Source organism: Chlamydomonas reinhardtii, chromosome 3, assembly GCF_000002595.2.
Source record: "Chlamydomonas reinhardtii strain CC-503 cw92 mt+ chromosome 3, whole genome shotgun sequence".
In the NCBI taxonomy this organism is placed as follows: Eukaryota; Viridiplantae; Chlorophyta; class Chlorophyceae; order Chlamydomonadales; family Chlamydomonadaceae; genus Chlamydomonas; species Chlamydomonas reinhardtii.
In genome coordinates, this window is record NC_057006.1 from 8,548,699 (window position 1) to 8,566,198 (window position 17,500).

Here is a 17,500-nt window from a genome sequence, read left to right on the forward strand (position 1 = left end):
CACGCACGGACAGGGGTTTTCCTGCGGAGCCCCGCCCCCCCCCCCCCGAATCGCTGCGCTCCGGGGGCTCAGCCCCAAAACTGGTCAACCCGAAAGCGACCCCGGCTGTGTCGGGACGCTGCCAGAAGAAACCCTTCAGCCTTCATGAACACGCTGGCTGAAAAGGACTTCGATGACTTTCCGTGGCTCGTCCAGGCAGGGGAGTCCAGGGTATGTATTTGCGGAATGGGGCATAGAACCGCACGTTCTGCCGTGACGTTCTGCCCACACTCAGTGCCATGCGGTGTGGCCGTGTGGGGCACGGCCCACTTCTTTTCAGGGAGGGCTCATGGACCAGGGAGGAAGACATCTTCCTTACCCACCACTCTCCAGCCCTTGTCAGTGGCGACTCAGTGCCATCCTGGCCTGCAGCAATAACCTGACCTGCACACCGGGCTGCACGCAGCAGCTCAGCAGGCCATGCGCTCACTGCCGCATGTCCATCAGCGCATGATGCCTGTGAGTGCGTGCAGCGGGCCAGCGGCCCGCACGGCTCCGGCGGATAGTCTGTACAGCGTGGGCTGCATGGTACATGCACCAGCACACCTGCACCAACGTACAATACCCCACACATCCGCCGGTTCCATGCAGCCCTCTTCTGCTCCCATCATGTGACACGCCAGGTGGGTTTGCGGTATGTGTTTATGTTGTGCGTGGGTTTCGCCAGTTTCGCGTTGTCGCGAATGGCAGCCTAGTCGCGCGTGAGCTGGTACACGTCGTCAGCCCTGCCCGGGCCAGCGGTCTGCTTCACGCCAGTGTACCCACTTGGTGCGCCTGCTGCAGAGCCGCGTGGGGCGCGCGCTTCTCGTCTCGAAAGGTGACAAGCAACCGCAACTGCTGCTAACTCCTTTCTTGCTGCTTGCTAGCCTTGAGCACTCGGCGGCGTCTTGCATTTGCATTCACACTAGCTTACACTTATTTGAACGCCATGCCCGTGCCCTCAGTAGGACTGCACGCCGCCACATCGTGCGCACCACCACGTCATCGCACACACACGGCACACACGGCACACACGGCACACTCCGTACGCCCAAAACGCACGCCATCCATACATTAACCCGGCTGACCGAGAAGCCCAACGTATGCCATAAACTTGATGTGTGCATTCCCGCAGCAAGCGTGCGCCGCGTGCGCCTGTAAATTTAAAAATCGTATCGACCCAAAGCCGCAAAATTGGGCCATGCTTATTGTGGTGGATGCCGTAGCGCTAGTGCCAACACGCTCCTGCTGTGGGTGGTGTGGCTCCCGCACTACTGCACAGCCACTGGCGCCCCCGCAGCGCGTTTGCCCAAGGAGCTTCTGCAGCCCCACACTCAGACATGCACCCTCCTCCGCATGTGCATGCCGTTGACCCTTTCCACATACACACAAAGCGATGTGACATAAGAACTCAATGTAAGTGCACCCGTACACCTGTATGCACGCACGCAAGCGCAAACGTTTGCCAAGCTGCTTATCAGTTCTCATGCGTTCCTACATATCAAAGCCGGCTCACCCGCCGGCACACAGCACGCGGCACACGGCACACAGCACGGGCTGCGCTGTTACACGGGGCTGCTCCACCACTGCTACTACACGGGGGTGCTGCGGGCCGCCAGCAGCCGGAAGCCGCCACGCAGCCGCTCGCCCACACGCGCCGCCAGCTCACACACCGCCGCCTGGTCCAGGTGGGAGGCGGCGGCGGCGGCGGCGGCGGCGGGGCCTGCTGCTCCGCCGCCCGACTGCCTGGGGCGGTGGGTGTGGCCCTGCGGGGGCGCGGCCAGCACCCCGAGCTGCACAGCCAGCCGGTCGCGTGCCTGCGGCGTGGGCGTGGGCGGGAGCACAAGTGCACGTGTCGTATACGTGTGTACGTGGTGTTGCATCCGGCGTGTCGCGAAATGCATACTTGCGTCTCCTGTTTCCTACTGGGAATGGTGGAAACAACGCTCCACCCACCCACCCACCCACCCACCCAACCAACCAACCACTCACCATGCGGCGGACCTCCAAACAATCCATGAGCGAGTGCAACGCCGTCAGCACCACCAGCAGCAGCTGCGGACTGGGGCCGCCGCCACCGCCACCCGCCGCTCCCCCCACTGCTGCCGCCGCTCCCCCACCGCCTCCAGCACCACCGCCCGAGTCCGCACCCGCCGCCACCGCCCCAGCCGCCCCAGCTGCGGCGCCATCCGCCGTCTGCCAGCTGTCGGCGGCTCGGCGCACCAGCGCCATCAGCGCCGCCGGCAGCTCCGTAGCCGCCAGCCGCCCATGCAGGTCGGGGTCAGCGCACAGCCGCGCCAGCGCCTGCGCCGCCAGCAGCTGCAGACCCGCCGGCGTCACGACACCACTACCACTGGTGCCGCCGCCACTGCCCACGGTTCCGCTGTTGCCACCAGAGCCAGTGCTCTCCCCATCTGACAAACTATCCGAGGCGGCGGCGGCGGCGGTGATGGCGGCGGCGGAGCGCAGCTGCAGGTGCATGACCAGCCCCGCCACTGCGTCGCAGTCCCACAGGCTCTCGTGCGCGTCCTGCCGCGCCGCCAGCGCCCCCAGCAGCGCCAGCGCTGCCGCCGCCAGGGGGGGTGCGGCGCTGTGCTGCAGGTCCACAAACAGCTCCACGGCGGGCAGCGTGGCCATGGCCTGCAGCGGGGGCAGGGAGGATGAGGGGGTGAGGGCGGGAGCGAGGGCGGGTGGCAGTGTGAGCAATGCGTGTCTGCATGTGTGCATGTGTGTGTGTGTGTGTTAAAGAACATGTGTGTGTGCGTGTGTGCATGTGTGTGTGTGTGTGTGTGTGTGTGTGTTTGTGAGCTGGTGTGGTGGGGATGCAGGCAGTCAAGGCCGACGGCAACTTGCAGGATACAGGGGCGCAGTCCGGCCCCTCCTCCCGCTCCTCCCCTTGCTCCCCCTCCTGCCCCCCCCCCTCCTTGCCCTCCTCGCCCTCCTCCCCCCGCCGCTGCCCCCCGTAACCCCTCCTCCCCCTCCTCCCCTCCCAGCCCTCCGCCTCACCCGGGCTGCCTCCACGCCGCAGTCCGCCAGCAGCGCCAACAGCTGCGTCAGGTGCACAGCAGCCGCAGCAGCAGCCGCTGCCGCCGGGCCTAGGCGCAGCCCGCCGCCAGCCGCCAGCGGCCCCACGCCGCCGCCGGCTCCGGCTCCCGCCGCGGCCCCCGGCGGCGCCATCACACGTGTGCCGCGCCGCTGAGTGAGTGTGGAGGAGGCGGGCAGAGGCGGTCACACGGTCAGTACATATCGGGCGCACGTTGGGCGTATGAAGCACAGGCAATGTTGGGCGTATAAACAAAGCAGGAATACTATCGCGCACTGCATGTTACCCAAGAAGCATGCTACGTACACACACACGAACATGCATGCACGGCAATGTACACCATGCAGCTTATGCACCCACCCACCATCGGTTTCCTGCGCTGCTGCTGCAGGCCGCCCGGCCCCGGCTCCTGGCCACCCGCACTGCTGCGCCGCTCGCTCTGCGCCCGCACACCCAGGCCGCCGCCGCCGCCGGCGTGCCACTCGTCGCCATCGTCACTGTCGGCGCCGCTGCCGGGCCCGCCGCCCTCCGGCTCCCCAAACAGAGCCTCCACCAGTCGCGAGATCCGGTCGCTGCCGCCAGCCACCGCCGCAGCGGCGGCGGTGCCGCCGCCGTCAGCCGCCACCAGCGCCGCCGCCGTCTGCGGGTCCAGTGGCGGCGCGAAGGTGACGGAGAAGCCGGCCGGCGTCGCACCGGAGAGCGCCCCCTGTTGCGCCAGTTGCAGCCGCAGCGGTGTGGTGGGCCGGCTGAGCACGGACGCCGGCGGCGGGCCGCCCTCCCGCCAGCGGTGGCTGCCATCCCGCGGCGTCACGCCGCTAGTAGCTGCCTGCGGCCCTGGCGGCTCGGGCTGCAAGGTGGGTGGTCGCGGGCTGGCAAAGGTGGACGTCGGTAGCGGCGGCGCCGCCGTGGGATGGGCGCTCTCCGCCGCCTCCGCCGCCTCCGCCGCCAGTTCCAGCATCTTCAGCGCCGCCGCCGGCCCCGCGGGCGAGGGCGCCCACGCGCCTGCCTCCGGCCCCGCCGCCATCTGCACCGACACGCGAGTGGTGACCGAGTGCGGCGAGTCCACCAGCAGCAGGTGGCCCCCCGCCGCGCCGCTCAAGCTGACGCCCATGCCGCCCAGGCCGGCGGCGGACAGCAGCGCGCTCTGGCCCGACCGTATCACGTGGCTCAGCCCGCTGTGCATCAGCAGCGGCGGCGTGGTGGCGCCGCGGACGCCGCCGCCAGTGGTCATGGAGCGGTGCATAGCCGCGGCGACGGATGTGACGCCGCCGCCAGCGCCAGCGCCAGAGGTGGCGATGCCGGTGCTGGTGGCCGGGTGGGGCTTGCTGGCGGCGCCATCCGCCGCCACCGCCAGCTGCAGCGGCGGCGGCCTGTGCGCCGCCATCAGCGGCGGCGGCTGGTGCGCGGCTGCGGCGATGCCAGAGCCACTGACGGTTGGGCCGACATTGATACGGCCGGGGGCGGCGGGCAGCAGCGTCGCCGCCGCCGCCATGACGCTACCGGGGCCCAGGGCTTGGTCGTGCACCGCCCACACAGCCGACAGCACCCCCACCAGCCTGCCCACGCACCCGGGCGCCCCCAGCACCTGGCGCGCGCTGGGCACGTGCGCCGCCAGCCGCAGCAGCAGCTTCGCCGCCGCGTTCCGCAGCCGGCGGGCCGACTCGTCGCCAGCCGCCTCACTGCCACCTGCGCCACTCGCTGCGGCAGCCGCCGCCGCCGCTGCCCCGGACAGTGATATAGAGCGGGTCAGACCGTTGTTCGGCGGCGGCTCCGCCACTGCCGTCGCCGCTGCCAGCGCCGCCAGCACCTCCGCCGCCAGCACGCCGCCGGCGGCGCCGCCCTGCACTCGCGCCGCCACCTCGGGCAGCGGCACCAGCTCCGCCAGACTGCTCATGGCCAGCGCCCGGCCGCGCAGCAGCAGCGGCGCCGCCGCCGCAGCCCGCGCATACTGCTGCTGCAGCGCCGCCGCAGCGCCTCCACCACCCGCCGCACCCGTAGCGCCGTCGTGGTCGAGGAAGTGGTAGCGCGCCGCGGGTGCAGGCACGCCCACTGGCGGCGGCGGCAGCGCGCCGCCGGCCGGGCCCTCCGCCGCCACGGCCGCCGCCAGGCTGGCCGCCAGTCGGCCCTCGCCCGCCACCAGCTCCGCCAGCGCCGTCACAATGGGCGCCGCCGTCAGCGCGCGCCGCCCCCCGCCCGCCGTGTCCAGCTGCAGCCGCCAGCCGCCGGCGCCGCAAGTGGCGCCGCCGCCTGCTACAGCCACCTCCATGGCCTCCAGCAGCGCCAGCTGGTCCCGCGGGTCAGTGAGGCCCACTAGCTGCGACCTAGCCGCCGCGGCGGCGGCGCCCGCCAGCCGCTCCCCACGGCCGCGGCCCCGGGCCCGCGACCGCGCCCGCCGGCGCCTCCTGCTGGCACCCACATTACCGTCATCATCGCTGTCGTTATCGCTGTCGCTGCCGCTGTCGCTGCTACTGCCGTGCCTGCCGCCGCGGCGCGCCCGCCCGCCCTCTTCCGCCTCCTCCTCGCTGTCGTCGCCGCCCGCCAGGCTGCTGCTGATGGCTCCCAGCAGCTGCCCCCAGCCGCCCGCTACCAGGCTGCAACGCCCCACCGCCTCCAGCCGTGACAGCTGCACCAGCACCAGCGCCGCCGCCGCGCGGCAGTCCGGCCGCGGCAGCAGAGCCTGCAGGTGGCTCACCAGGCACAGCAGCGGCGGCGCCAGCTCGGCAGCAGGCACGGCGGAGCTTAGGGGCGCCGGCGGCGGCGCCGCTGCCGTCGCCAGCGGCCCTGACGCCGCGCCGCCAGCCAAGCTGGAGTCCGAGAGGCCGGACAGCTGCGGCTGCAGGGGCGCCGGCGGGCCCGGGGTGGCCGCCGGCTGCGGCTGCGGCTGCGGCAGCGGCGGCCCGGGTGGCAGTGCTGCTGCCGCCGGCTGGTCCCTGCCGCTCAGGGCCCGCACCGCCGCGGCCTTGTCGGCGGGATAAGCCACGCCATCGACAGCAGTCGGGTCCGGCACTAGCACAGCGCCCGCCCGCACCTCCACCTCCACCTCCACCGCCACCTCCACCTCCACCTCCGGGACCACGCCCACCAGACTGGGCGGCCGCGGCCCCAGCAGCCGCCGGCTGCCCTCGTCCGCCGCGGCCGGCGTGACCGCGCCGTCCGGCGACACCGGCAGCAGATCCGCCATCCGCGCCTGATTGCCGCCAAACGCCGCCGCCGCCGCCATGTACGCTGTGTCCTTATCTGCGTCCTCGTCGGGCAGCGCTCCAGGCAGCGGCGGGGGGTTGGGCGACGGCGGCACACTGCCGCTGGCGGGGCCTGCCGGCGGCGTGTGTGCGCGGCCCGCCGCCAGCGAGCTGGAGGGCCGGCTGCCGGGTCGGCTGCGCGGCGTGGAGCCCTGCGAGGTGCGGACCCCACCTGTATCCCCGGCCGCCGCCTCGTCAGCGGTGCCACCCACCCCCGGCAGCGGCAAGCCGGGCTCCTCCTCCGCGGGTGAGGAGAACACCGCCCTGTGCGGCTCCGCCGCGCCCGGGTGCCCATGGTGCGCAGCCACACCCGCAGGCGCCGCCTCGCCACCGCTGGCACTGCCGCTGCCACTCCCGCCGCCGCCGCCGCCGCCGCCGCGTCCGCGGCCGGGCGCCGCGGCCGAACTGCCGGGCCGCCGGTGGCTGCTGCTGCCGCGGCGGGACAGCGCCGGCGAGTGGCCGGACGCGGCGTGCGGCAGCGGTGGCCGCTGAGGTGAGCCCGGGGTGGCCGGGGCGCCGCTGACGGCTGCACTGACCACCACACAGCTAGGCAGCTGCAGCGGCGGCACGGTGGGCGGCGGCGCGCCTGGCGGCGGCAGCGGCGTGCCCGGCAGCAGGGGCCCCGTCCACACCGGCACCTGCTGCGCGCGCGGCGACAGCGACGGCGGCGCCGGCCCCGCGGCGGAGCCTGACACAGGCGCTGATGCGGACGCGCCGCCGCGCTCGCTGGGCGGCCGCGGCAGCGGCGGCCGGGCCGGGCTGTTGCCGTTGCCGCTGGTGGCGGTGACGGAGCGGTCTCGGTCCAGGGACGACCGCGGCGAGGAGGCAGCGGCGGCGGCGGCGGCGGCCTGCAGCTGCGGCAGCAACAGGTCGCCGCGCAGGTGGCCGGGCGCGGCAGTGGTGGCAGTGGCGCCGCCGCTCGCACTGTTCTGCCCACTGGCATTTGTCCTCGCTACTGCCGGCCCTCCCCCCAGCCCTCCTCCCGGCCCGAGTCGCGGCAGGTAGTGGTCCAGCTCCGACCCCACGTCGCTGCTGCGGCGCCGGCCGCGATCGAGCGACTGCCGCCGCGAGCCGCCGGCGGGTGACGGCAGCCCCGGGCCCAGCCCCAGCTGCGAGCCCGAGGCGGCGCTGCCCTCCACCACCAGCACCTGCCCGCCCGACATCCGCAACACCTGAGACGGCTGCGGCAGCCGGCCGCCGCCGCCCATGCCGCCGGGCCCTGCGCCATGCCAGGGCAGGCCCAGCTCCGCCGCCGCCGGCGACAGCTGCCCCAGTCCCACCAGCAGCGCCTGCGCCACAGCGGGGTCGGCGGCGCCGCCACTGGGGGCCGCCAGCGGCGCCGTGATGAGCCGCCATGCCGCCAGCGTGGCGCGCAGCCGCAGTGGGGAGCCGGTGACGGTTGGGTGGGCCAGCGCCGCCGACAGTGCCGTCAGCAGCCCCGCGCGCCGCGCCACACGCCGCTGCAGGCCTCCGTTGCCGGCCATCAGCGCACACAGCGCGCCCAGGCTCAGGCAATAGGCGTCACCCAGCGCGCCGCCAGCGCCCGGCGCCGCCGCCGCGGCCTGCGCCACCTCCGCCACCGCCTCCAGCGCCCCCGCCGCCGCCAGCGCCGCCTGCATGGCTGGCCGCGGCGCCGTCTGCCGCGCGTCCGCAGCCGCCGCCGCCACAAGCCGCAGCGCCGCAGCGGCGCGCCACGGCAGCGGCTGGGGCGGCGGCGGCGGCGGGCCCTGTGGCTCCCCTGTGGGTGCCAGCCGCACCTGCTCCAACGCCTTGCCGGCTGGGCCCCCACCACTGGCTGAGACGCGGGCGGCAGGTTGTGCCCCGGCGGCGGCGGCGCCTCCGGCCGAGGCGATGCAGCGCACCAGCAGCGCCGGCGCGCCCGCCGCCAGCAGCCCAGGGTGGCCGCGCGGCGCGTCCAGTGCCAGGTTCAGCAGCAGCTCCAGCAGCGGCCGCCGCAGCGGGCCGGCAGCGGACGAGGCAGCACCAGTCGCGGCGCCTGCACCCGGCCCTGCTGCGCTGCGGCTGCCCGACCCCGCGCCGCCAACCCCACCACCACCGCCGCCGCCGCCTCCTCCTGCTGCCGGCAGGTCCAGCCCCTCCTGCGCCTCCAGCAGCCCCAGCAGGTGGCCCGCCAGCGGCGCCATGCCGGCACTGCCCAGCGCGCCCCGCACCCCCGGCAGCGCCGACAGCGACAGCAGCATACCCAGGCAGCGCACGAAGTGCCGCCGCGACGGCGCCTGGTAGCCCAGCCCCAACCCCAGGCCCGTGTCAACGCCGCCGCCGCCGCCGCCGCCGCCGCCGCCGCCACCGCCGCCGTTACCGTACCCCAGTAGCGCCGCCAGCTCTGCTCCCGGCCCCACCAGGGCTCCGCCGCCACCTATCGCTGCTACTGCTCCCGCTGCTGCTCCCGCTGCTCCCGCCGCTGCCGCTGCCCCGGGCGGCGGCGGCCACAGCATGGCGGCCTCCAGCAGCGGGCTCAGCGCGCCCGCCCGCACCAGCGCCTCACGCACCAGCAGCGGCCCGCGGGACAGCGCCTCCACAACACCCACCGCACACCGGTACGCAGCCAGGTCAGGCCGCCCGCGCTGCAGCAGCACACCCACCACCGCCTCGAGCCCGCCGCCACCACTACCACCCCGGGTGCTGCGGCTGCTGCTGCCGCTGCCCCCACCCCACTCGCCCTGCGCCGCCGCCGCCTCCACCCCCTCCTCCGCCGCCTCCAGCTCCGCCGCCTCCTCGCCACCCAGCGGCGCCAGCAGCTGCACCAGCGCCACACACTGCGCCGCGCAGTCCGCCACCGCCGCCGCGCGCACCACCGGCCACTGCCACGGCTCGCCCGCCACGTCCGCCGTCAGCGCCGCCAGCAGCCGCAGCGCCGTCAGTTGCAGCTCGTCCAGCGGCCCGCCGCCGCCGCCGCCTCCGAAGCCGCCCGCACCAAGAGAGTCCCGCAGCGCCGTACAGCACGCATCCAGTGCCCCCGCTGCCACCAGCCCGTCCCGTACAGCGCCCGGGCCCGGGCTGCGGCCGCCGGGCGGCGGCGGCGGCGCGGCGGTGCCGCGTAGAGCCGGCGGCGGCGGGGCGGGCGCCGAGGTGGCTAGCAGTAGCAGCAATCGCGCCGCCGCCAGTCGGCAGCTGGTGGGCACCTGCTGCTGCTGGTGGTGCTGGTGCGGATAGTATTGATGGTGGTGGTGGTGGTGGTGGTGGTGGGGATGTGGTTGGTGTGTTAACGCACACCTGTCCGCGGCACTGACATACCCGCTGCCGCCGCCGCCGCCGCCCGCTGCCGCCGTCCGCATGTACAGCTGCAGGGTGCTGCTGACTGCACCGCTGGCCAGCGCCGCCGCGCCCGCGCCGCCGTCCCCGGCTGCCCCCCGCCCTCCTCCTCCTCCTCCTGCTCCTGCCCCTCCTCCACCCGTCATCAGCGCCACCGCCGCCGGCAGCACCAGCTGCGCCGCCACGTCCTCATGCAGCGCCAGACCCGCCTGCCCCAGCAGCGCCGCCAGCACGCCCGCAGCCAGCTCCGCAGTGGCTGCCTCGCCGCCACCCCCGCCACCGCCACCTGACCCACTCCATCCCGCGGCACCTAAGCCTCCCAACATAGCGCCGCCGCAGCAGCAGCCGCGCGCGGCGTCCGCAAACACGCGCGCCACCAGCGGCACCGGCTGCAGCGCCGCCAGCGCGGCGGCGCCGCCGGGGCTGGCGGCGGCCAGGGCCTGCAGGCGCGCCAGTGCGGCCCAGGTGGCGGCGGGCGAGTTGAAGCTGAGCGCCAGCAGGCAGCGCCGCAGCTCCCGGGGGTCGGGGGGCGCGGGGCTGCTACTGCCGATGCCGCCGGCGCCCGGGCCAGGGCCAGGGCTGTAGCTGGTGATGGCGGTGGGTCCTGCCGGGGCCCCGCTGGCGGAGCCCCGGGCTCTGCCCGACGGTGAGGGCGCCATGGCTGACGGTGGCAGCCTCAGGCGCTCCGTGGTGCCGCCGGCGGGTGGCGCGGCCGGCGGCAGCGCGACTGTGGCCACCAGGCCCTGCGCGGGCGGCATGGGCAGCTGCAGATAGAACTGCAGCATGGGCCCCGCACCTAGGCCCAGACCCCCACCCCCACCCGCACCCGCACCCGCACCCAGACCAAAGCCTGCTCCTGGTGTGCCGGTGGCTGAGACGCGCCCGGGGGGCGTGAGACTGGAACCGGACTGGGCCGAGTGGGGCGCCGCCTGGCCGCGTGCCGAGGCTGGCAAGGACGCGGGCGCGGTCGCCGCTGCTGCGCCTGTCGCGCCATCAGCCGCTTGCGCCGGCGCTGCTGGCAGCAACAGGGCCTCGATAGCGGTCAGACCCTCCATAGCAGCGCCGCTGCAGAAAGGGCAGGCGCAAGAAGTTCGTTCAGCATGAACTTGGCTGACTGCTCGAGCATCCTTTGAATGAAATGTCAACTATTCAGTTAATCATTAACATCCATCTTGAGCTATACGCACCTGCTGTGGTTGGCCGTTTGGCCTTATTGCTTGCCTCGCTCTTGTGCTGCATATCCTCGCCTTGAAGGATGCATTAATGTGTTGCTAATTATTGGTTTCAGCACCTCTGAAATTGCTTGACGCAAAACAGGAGTCGTTTGTTTACCACTGAGTGGCTTCTCCTTTGCAGTTTGTCCTGTCTTTGTAGATAGTAGTTTAAGGACTACTTCATATATATCCAGGTCAGGAAGCTTGCTCTGCTGCAAAACTTCGCTTGCATGGGCGCGTTCATGCTGCACAGTCGTTTTCCACGTGTTTGCCACCGTGCGCAAATTGCTTGTATAGCCGGTGACTGACTTGCTACGTTGCTAAATTTGAATTGCACAAACAGCCGTCCCCGCGTTCACGCGTGTAGGAAGCCCTTGCTTTCACGTTTTGACCAACGCGCGCGTTGCTCACCCTTCGCCACACCTCCGAAAGCATTAGTCGCTCGACAATATGCAGTCACTTCCAAGGAAGCAGGCATGCGTGCAGACGCAGCGGCGCAGTGTCGGAGCGGTCGGCCGCCGCGCGGTCGTCATTCGCGCGCAGGCCGCGCCTTCCGCGCCCTCCTCGTGAGTCAGAATGTGTTGGTGCTCATAGTGTGACGGTTTGAGCGCGTCCGCGGGCGCTCGACACTTGCTGTCGCGCCACATCCACCGCCCTCCCCTGACCGCGCTACCACTCGAGTCACGCAACACGTGAGGGCGTGCACGGCGACCCCCCCCACCCCCACTTCCTCCTCCGATGCCTGATTACCTCTACGTAACGGCAGCTTCAGCGACTTGCACAGTACCTTCTAGCATGCGGGCTAGCCGTTCAAGGTATCCTCTGCCTCTCAGCCTTCGGCTGTTGCACTCGACACACGAAGCGCCGGTGGCGCCCGCCGTCCCACCCGAAACAACCCACCTGCCCGCTGCCCGCCGGCCCTGATGCCCCACCTCAGCACTGACCCGCTCCACTGCTCCAACTGTCTAGTGCCTGTGTACTCATCTGCCGCCCCACCTCCATCGGGCTGCTGCTGCTGCCGCCTGCCCGCAGGTCTGTTGAGTCCATCAGCGGCGTGCGCCAGGAGGTCGTGGACGCCATCGCCAAGGTGCGCGGCGCCGGGGCACTGCAGCAGGCGGTAGTGGCACTGCAGCAGGCGGTGGCAGTCCAGCAGGTGGTGGCACTGCTGGCCACCCGTGGGCGCGCAACCGTACGGGGCCGTTGGCCACCGGGACAGAGCGTGGGGGCAGAGAGGAGGCCAGGAGGGGCAGGGATGGGCCAGCCGTAGGCAGAGCACAGAAGGGCTATAGCTGTGCCATGTGATGAGGTCTGGGTTGTAAATACCACTTCAAACTAAAATAAACCTAGCCAAAGTAGCGAGCACTTTGGGGCCCGGCGTCCTGGCCAGTCGCAGCATGCCGTCGAGTCCAGGCGGCCGTGGCACATGTGGCGAAGGCGGGGGTTGGGGCCAGGTTCGAGCCCCTGGCGCGACAGGGGCAGGCGTGTCTGGCCGGCAGTGTCACTGCGACACGCGCGCCACGACTCCAGGAGTACCAGCAGACTCCTTGCCCGCGCCCTACTTACCTCTCGCCCTCACCAAATACACACGCGCACACACGCAGGCCCGGCACAACTGCCTGACCGCCACCCACCTGCCGCTGCCCAACCGCCGCCAGGTGCGCAACAGCCTGTCACTGCGTGCGTGCGTGCGTGCATGTGCTGGGGAGGCTGAGGGCTGTTGGAGGGGTTTGTCAGAGGGCACAAGAGCGTTTGGTGTGTGTAGGCATTACTGTGCGGTCCATGCGTGGATGCGAGCGGAGGTAGGGCTTGGAGCCGGGCGTGGGTGCCGCCAGGCGCCAGGGTAGTGGGGAGTGGCGCCGCCGGCAAAGCGGCAGCTGTGGAGGTCGGCCAGGGTGCACGGGCGGCGCCCGGGGGTGGGGGGTGGGCAGTGGAAGGGGCCGTGGGACCCGTGTGACCCGTCCAACGATTCCTCCCCCTCCGCCCTGGCCTTCAGGGCAAGGTGCGCGACACGTACGACCTGGGCGACACGGTGGTGATCGTGACCACCGACCGCCAGTCCGCCTTCGACCGCCTGCTGGCGTCCGTGCCCTTCAAGGGCGCCGTGCTCAACCAGACCGCCGCCTGGTGGCTGGGCGCCACCGCCCACATCGCGCCCTCCGCGCTGCTGTCCTGCCCCGACCCCAACGTGGCCGTGATGAAGAAGTGCGCCGTGTTCCCCGTGGAGTTCGTGTGCCGCGGCTTCATGACAGGTGGAGTGGGGGCGGGGATGGGTGGGGCGGGTGATGGGTGATGGGTGGGGGTGGAGTGGGTGATGGAGTGGGTGATGGGATGGGTGCGGGTGGAGCGGACCCAAGGGCGGCGCGGACAGAAGAGGCACAGGCGGACTGCGGCCCCGGCGGAGTGGCCCCCATCCCCCATCCCTCTTGACCCTTACCCCCTCCTCCCCTTCGTCCCACTTAACCCCCCCCCCTGCTCGCCACAGGCTCCACGGACACCTCGCTGTGGACGCACTACAAGGCCGGCGCGCGCAGCTACTGCGGCAACGACTTCCCGGACGGCATGCGCAAGAACGACCGGCTGGCGAGCAACGTGATCACGCCCACCACCAAGGCCGAGGACCACGACGTGCCCATCAGCCCCGCGGAGATCGTGGCGCAGGGGCTCATGACGCAGCAGGAGTGGGACACGGTGAGGGCAGGGGTAGGGATGCGGTGGAGAGGGGGTGTTGGCGGGCAGCAGGAGGAGGGCAGGAGGAGGGCGGGTCTCCATTGGTTTCCAATGTCTGGGTTAACTCTCATGCGCACTGACGCGCGAACATTCTGTGCTTCTTAACACACACTCGGCGCGTTTCCCTAACCCGCAGGTGAGCTCCGCCGCGCTGCGCATCTTCGAGTTCGGCCAGGCTGAGGCGGCCAAGCGCGGGCTGCTGCTGGTGGACACCAAGTACGAGTTCGGCAAGGTGAGAGGGAGGGAGGGAGGGAGGTAGCGCAGTGCATCATGCAGTGTGCAGTGAAGGGAGGGGCTGGAGGGGAGGGAGGGAGCGAGGGGGCAGTGAGGGGCCCAGGGCGCTTGGTAGGGGCGAGGTGTTGTTGGTGGATGGCGGGCAGCGTGTGCGTGTGTGCGGGGTGGTGGGGATGAAGGACGGCACCGGCACAACACACACACACACACACACACGCACATGCACTGTCTTTGCGCTTTGTTTCCTTGTCCTCTTCAATACAAACAAACATTATCATCATCACCACTAATGTAGAGGGGCTACGCGAGAGGGCGTGACCGGGTCGCGTCAGTGTCCGGCGCCGTAGGGCGGGCGTGGCAATGCTGTCTCAGCCCGGGAACCGGTGGCGCTTTGAGCCGGGCACGCGACACGCCACGCGTCAGACCAGTCAGCCCCCAAGCTGCCGACCTCGCTCCTCCCATCCTCCTCCTTACCGATCCAGCACCCCCGCCTCTCCCTACCCACACCCTCCCCCCCCCACACACACACACACGCCAGGACGCCAACGGTGTGATTCACATCATTGACGAGGTGCACACGCCCGACTCCTCGCGCTACTGGCTGGCAGACACCTACGAGGCCCGCCACGCCGCCGGCCAGGAGCCCCAGAACATCGACAAGGAGTTCCTGAGGCTGTGGTTCCGCGAGCGGTGAGCGCTGACCGGGCGAGCCAGCGCGGGAGCGCGAGAGCGCGAGGCAGCGACTGCTAGCCTGGCGGCATGACACCCACACCACCACCATCACCCGCTTGGGTCTCATGTATGTACGCAATGGGTGCGGGCACCCGCAACCCCCACTGAGCAGCCAACTTCACAACGCCCCACCAGCCCCACCCCGCCCCCGCCCCCGCCCTCCGCAGCTGCGACCCCTACAAGGACGCGGTGCTGCCCGAGGCGCCCGCCGAGCTGGTGTGCGAGCTGTCCAAGCGCTACGTGTACCTGTACGAGAAGATCACGGGGCAGCCCTTCGCCGTGCCCGACCTGGACACGCCCATCAACGACCGCATCCTGGCCAACCTACAGAAGGCCGGCATCTGCAAGTAGAGGGCGCTGGGAGGGAGAGGATTTTGGGGGTTGGGGGAGGGAGAAGTAGCCTTCCATGCACGGCGTGCGAGGCGGGGGGGGGAGAGGTGTTGGAAAGCCGCCGGGGGCTCAGTGGTTGGGTGAGCTGAGGAGGCGTGGTCGTTGGGCATCTTGGTTTTTGGTGCGGGTGCGGTTGGCATGTTGGCCGGCGGTGTTGGGGGCTTGTTGACGGGCGGGGACCGGCCTGTGGAGGCCTGGAGGGGCTGGGCTCGCGTGCCGTGCCGTGACGTACGGGACATTGCGTGGGCGCTGTGTGCAGGAATGTGTGTGTGTGCTGCTACAGTGGCCACAGCTGTGAGCCTTTCTTCGCAGAGCGCGTGCTTGACTGGACTCGACAGTATGCCGTGGACCCCTTGGCAGTGGCTACAGTCAAGTCAATCCGAGCTGGTGAACAGCTTTTATTTGGCTGTGCCGCTGGCCGGATAGCTTTAGTTGACAGAGATGAGACCCTCGTGTACGTAGTTGGACGTGTGAGGCAGGGCAAGGACAGCCATACGAGCCAAGAAGGAGCTGCAGAAGGCAACTGCTGAGAAATGTTGACATACTACTGTGCTGTGCAAGGGTGGTACTGTGCGGTGCGGTGGGGATCTGGGCACGGGCATGCATGCATGGGCGACTCTTGTTGCATGGCTGCACGCACACAGCGGCACTTGCATGTGACTCGTGCGGCTGCATGCGCGCGGGGCCCGGCTGGTGTGTGGGCGTACTTGCTTACATCTCAAAAGCTGCACCAAAGGCTGCCAAGCAGCTCCCTGCCTACAATGTCTCGTTCGCGGACGCATTCACGACCGCGGTCCCAGGGAGTGACCCGTACCTGGTGGTGCGCCGTGATGTCGATGGCCGGGCCACCCGTGTCCTCGCTCAGCAGCGGTGCAAAGTGCGCATCGTAGAAATGCGACAGGAGGCTTTGGCGTTGGCGACGATGCGTGGACGTTGTGATGAGCGCCGCGGACTCCTGCAGCAGGTTGATGTCGATGGTTGGCACACGCCGGTGGAAGACGTGCTGTTGTGGCGAGACGTCAGCCCGCTCGCGCACTGCGGGCATTGGGAAGCAACCAGCAGGTCAATGATACCTGCGCATAATGCGCTCTAGCATAAAGCGCTCTAGACTTAATGCTTACGTCCTTGACGCCGCGCAGCCAGTCCGCACTGCTCCCGCCACTTGGTGTCGCAGACCGCGCAGTGGAAGGCGGGGTCCGTTCGGCAGACGACGAAGTGCCGCAGGAAGTCCAGCAGGCGGTACCGAAGGGGCGTGGCCACAAAATCTACCTTGAACCTAATTGCTGCGAGCGTTGCCTCGTCCTTGCAAACGCTTCGCAGCGACACCTTACGGGTGCTAGTATTTTGAACCATTATGAACGTTAGGGGTGTGGGAGCCGGCCCACACCCCTAACAGGGGCAAGGTTGGGCGGACTTCAGAATTGTTTGGCCTGTGCTACGGCTACAAGGGTGCGAAGGGGAAAGTTTGAAGTTGGCAACTCTTCCTTTGTGGAATCCGCGTGACAGGGCTGCTTTCCTTGCGACCTCGCGACCTCGCGAAAGTCAAGAAGTCCATGGACTCGCGAGGTCGCTTCTCGCTCCAGCCGAGTTTTCCCTGCCGCCTATTTTTCTACAATAGGGAATGGAATAGCAACTGAGCCTATGACAAACGTGAGGCCTGACGGTTCTGGGCTCTGGGTGGTTGCCGAGGAGGAGGGTCCAAGTGAGTCCTGGCGCAAGCTAGGAGTACGAGCGACTGAAGTTCATTCCCGCACAGGCGCACACACAACAGTTCTGAGGTCGTCCCCCGTCCTGCGCACACCGTAATTTCAGAATAGAGCTACTGCAGTACCAGATCACCAGACAGCTAGAGATGACGCCCCTAACTGCCGCTATTTAGTAGCGCAAGATGAACGCACAGCCCTTCTCGATTCGGCACGCACACGAGGCGTGTAAGCTACAGACACACAGACGTGGCTGACCACCGCCACACACACACAACGGCCACAGCCGCCACAGCCTCATCCCCACATGTATGTCCGCCACGCTCTCATACCCAGAGAGGAGAGGAAACTGTATGTTGCCGGCGGCCGGCTGATTGGTGCTGCCCGTTATCTAACTGTTGGTCAAGCAGGCGGCTATGTAGCCACTCCCCTGTAAGACTGCATCACTGCAATACTGGTATACTGGTCTGCCGGGATCTGCTCTTGTCGCGCGAAGACGATGGGGTCGTCCCAGGCCTTAAGCTTGCTTAACAAGTTCACCTTCGCGCTACCAATAAATGCTGTTGTGCGGCATGTCTGCTGGGGCCGGCGGCACGTTGCCGGCGGCCCTACCCACGTAAGCCGTCTTCTATACAATATGCGGCGATGGTGATGCATGTGAGACATATATTATTGGCACACGTGCTAGGTGAAGGAACGCAGCAGCAGGCGCAGCACCCCTGTGCCCCCCGTGCGGCGTGCTGGCTATGGAATCTCAAGACACCCAACTCTAATGCATCAATGCATGCTGCTGAGGAAGCTTTATTCCTTCCGCCCTTACTGCTCAGCACGCCCCGCCCCCGCCCTTCAGGACTCCGGATTCGGTTTCCAAGTTCCGCACTCGCCGTCCTCGTGCATACATACGTACACGCTTGCACATACACAGTC

The 17,500-nt window shown here is 69.7% G+C and overlaps 4 protein-coding genes across 4 annotated transcripts in view; 1 reads left to right on the top strand and 3 right to left on the bottom strand.

The window, feature by feature from the left end:
* Positions 1-534: 534 nt before the first annotated feature.
* Positions 535-10,960, bottom strand: CHLRE_03g202001v5 (uncharacterized protein). Its single transcript, XM_043061382.1, has 5 exons — positions 10,761-10,960; positions 3,426-10,638; positions 3,025-3,213; positions 2,011-2,658; positions 535-1,835 (listed from the first exon to the last, which is right to left on the bottom strand). Exons 2-5 carry the CDS (start codon positions 10,626-10,628, stop codon positions 1,611-1,613), a joined length of 8,265 nt encoding a protein of 2,754 aa, XP_042926636.1. The 5' UTR covers positions 10,629-10,638; positions 10,761-10,960; the 3' UTR covers positions 535-1,610.
* Positions 10,961-11,095: 135 nt separating this feature from the next.
* On the top strand, positions 11,096-15,562 carry CHLRE_03g202113v5 (phosphoribosylaminoimidazolesuccinocarboxamide synthase). The gene is made up of 8 exons (XM_001699330.2): positions 11,096-11,353; positions 11,820-11,874; positions 12,389-12,442; positions 12,781-13,036; positions 13,270-13,475; positions 13,651-13,746; positions 14,287-14,438; positions 14,648-15,562. The coding sequence occupies exons 1-8, from the start codon at positions 11,238-11,240 to the stop codon at positions 14,829-14,831; spliced, it is 1,119 nt and encodes a 372-aa protein (XP_001699382.1). The 5' UTR covers positions 11,096-11,237; the 3' UTR covers positions 14,832-15,562.
* Positions 15,563-15,569: 7 nt separating this feature from the next.
* Positions 15,570-16,480, bottom strand: CHLRE_03g202225v5 (uncharacterized protein). The gene is made up of 2 exons (XM_043061389.1): positions 15,992-16,480; positions 15,570-15,905 (listed from the first exon to the last, which is right to left on the bottom strand). The coding sequence occupies exons 1-2, from the start codon at positions 16,221-16,223 to the stop codon at positions 15,589-15,591; spliced, it is 549 nt and encodes a 182-aa protein (XP_042926637.1). The 5' UTR covers positions 16,224-16,480; the 3' UTR covers positions 15,570-15,588.
* Positions 16,481-17,084: 604 nt separating this feature from the next.
* The window catches only part of CHLRE_03g202337v5 (uncharacterized protein), a 3,136-nt gene continuing 2,720 nt past the window's right edge, over positions 17,085-17,500 (bottom strand). The window contains exon 4 of the mRNA XM_043061392.1: positions 17,085-17,500. This exon is cut by the window's right edge and continues 482 nt beyond it. The gene's annotated coding sequence lies outside the window, so the exon portion shown is untranslated.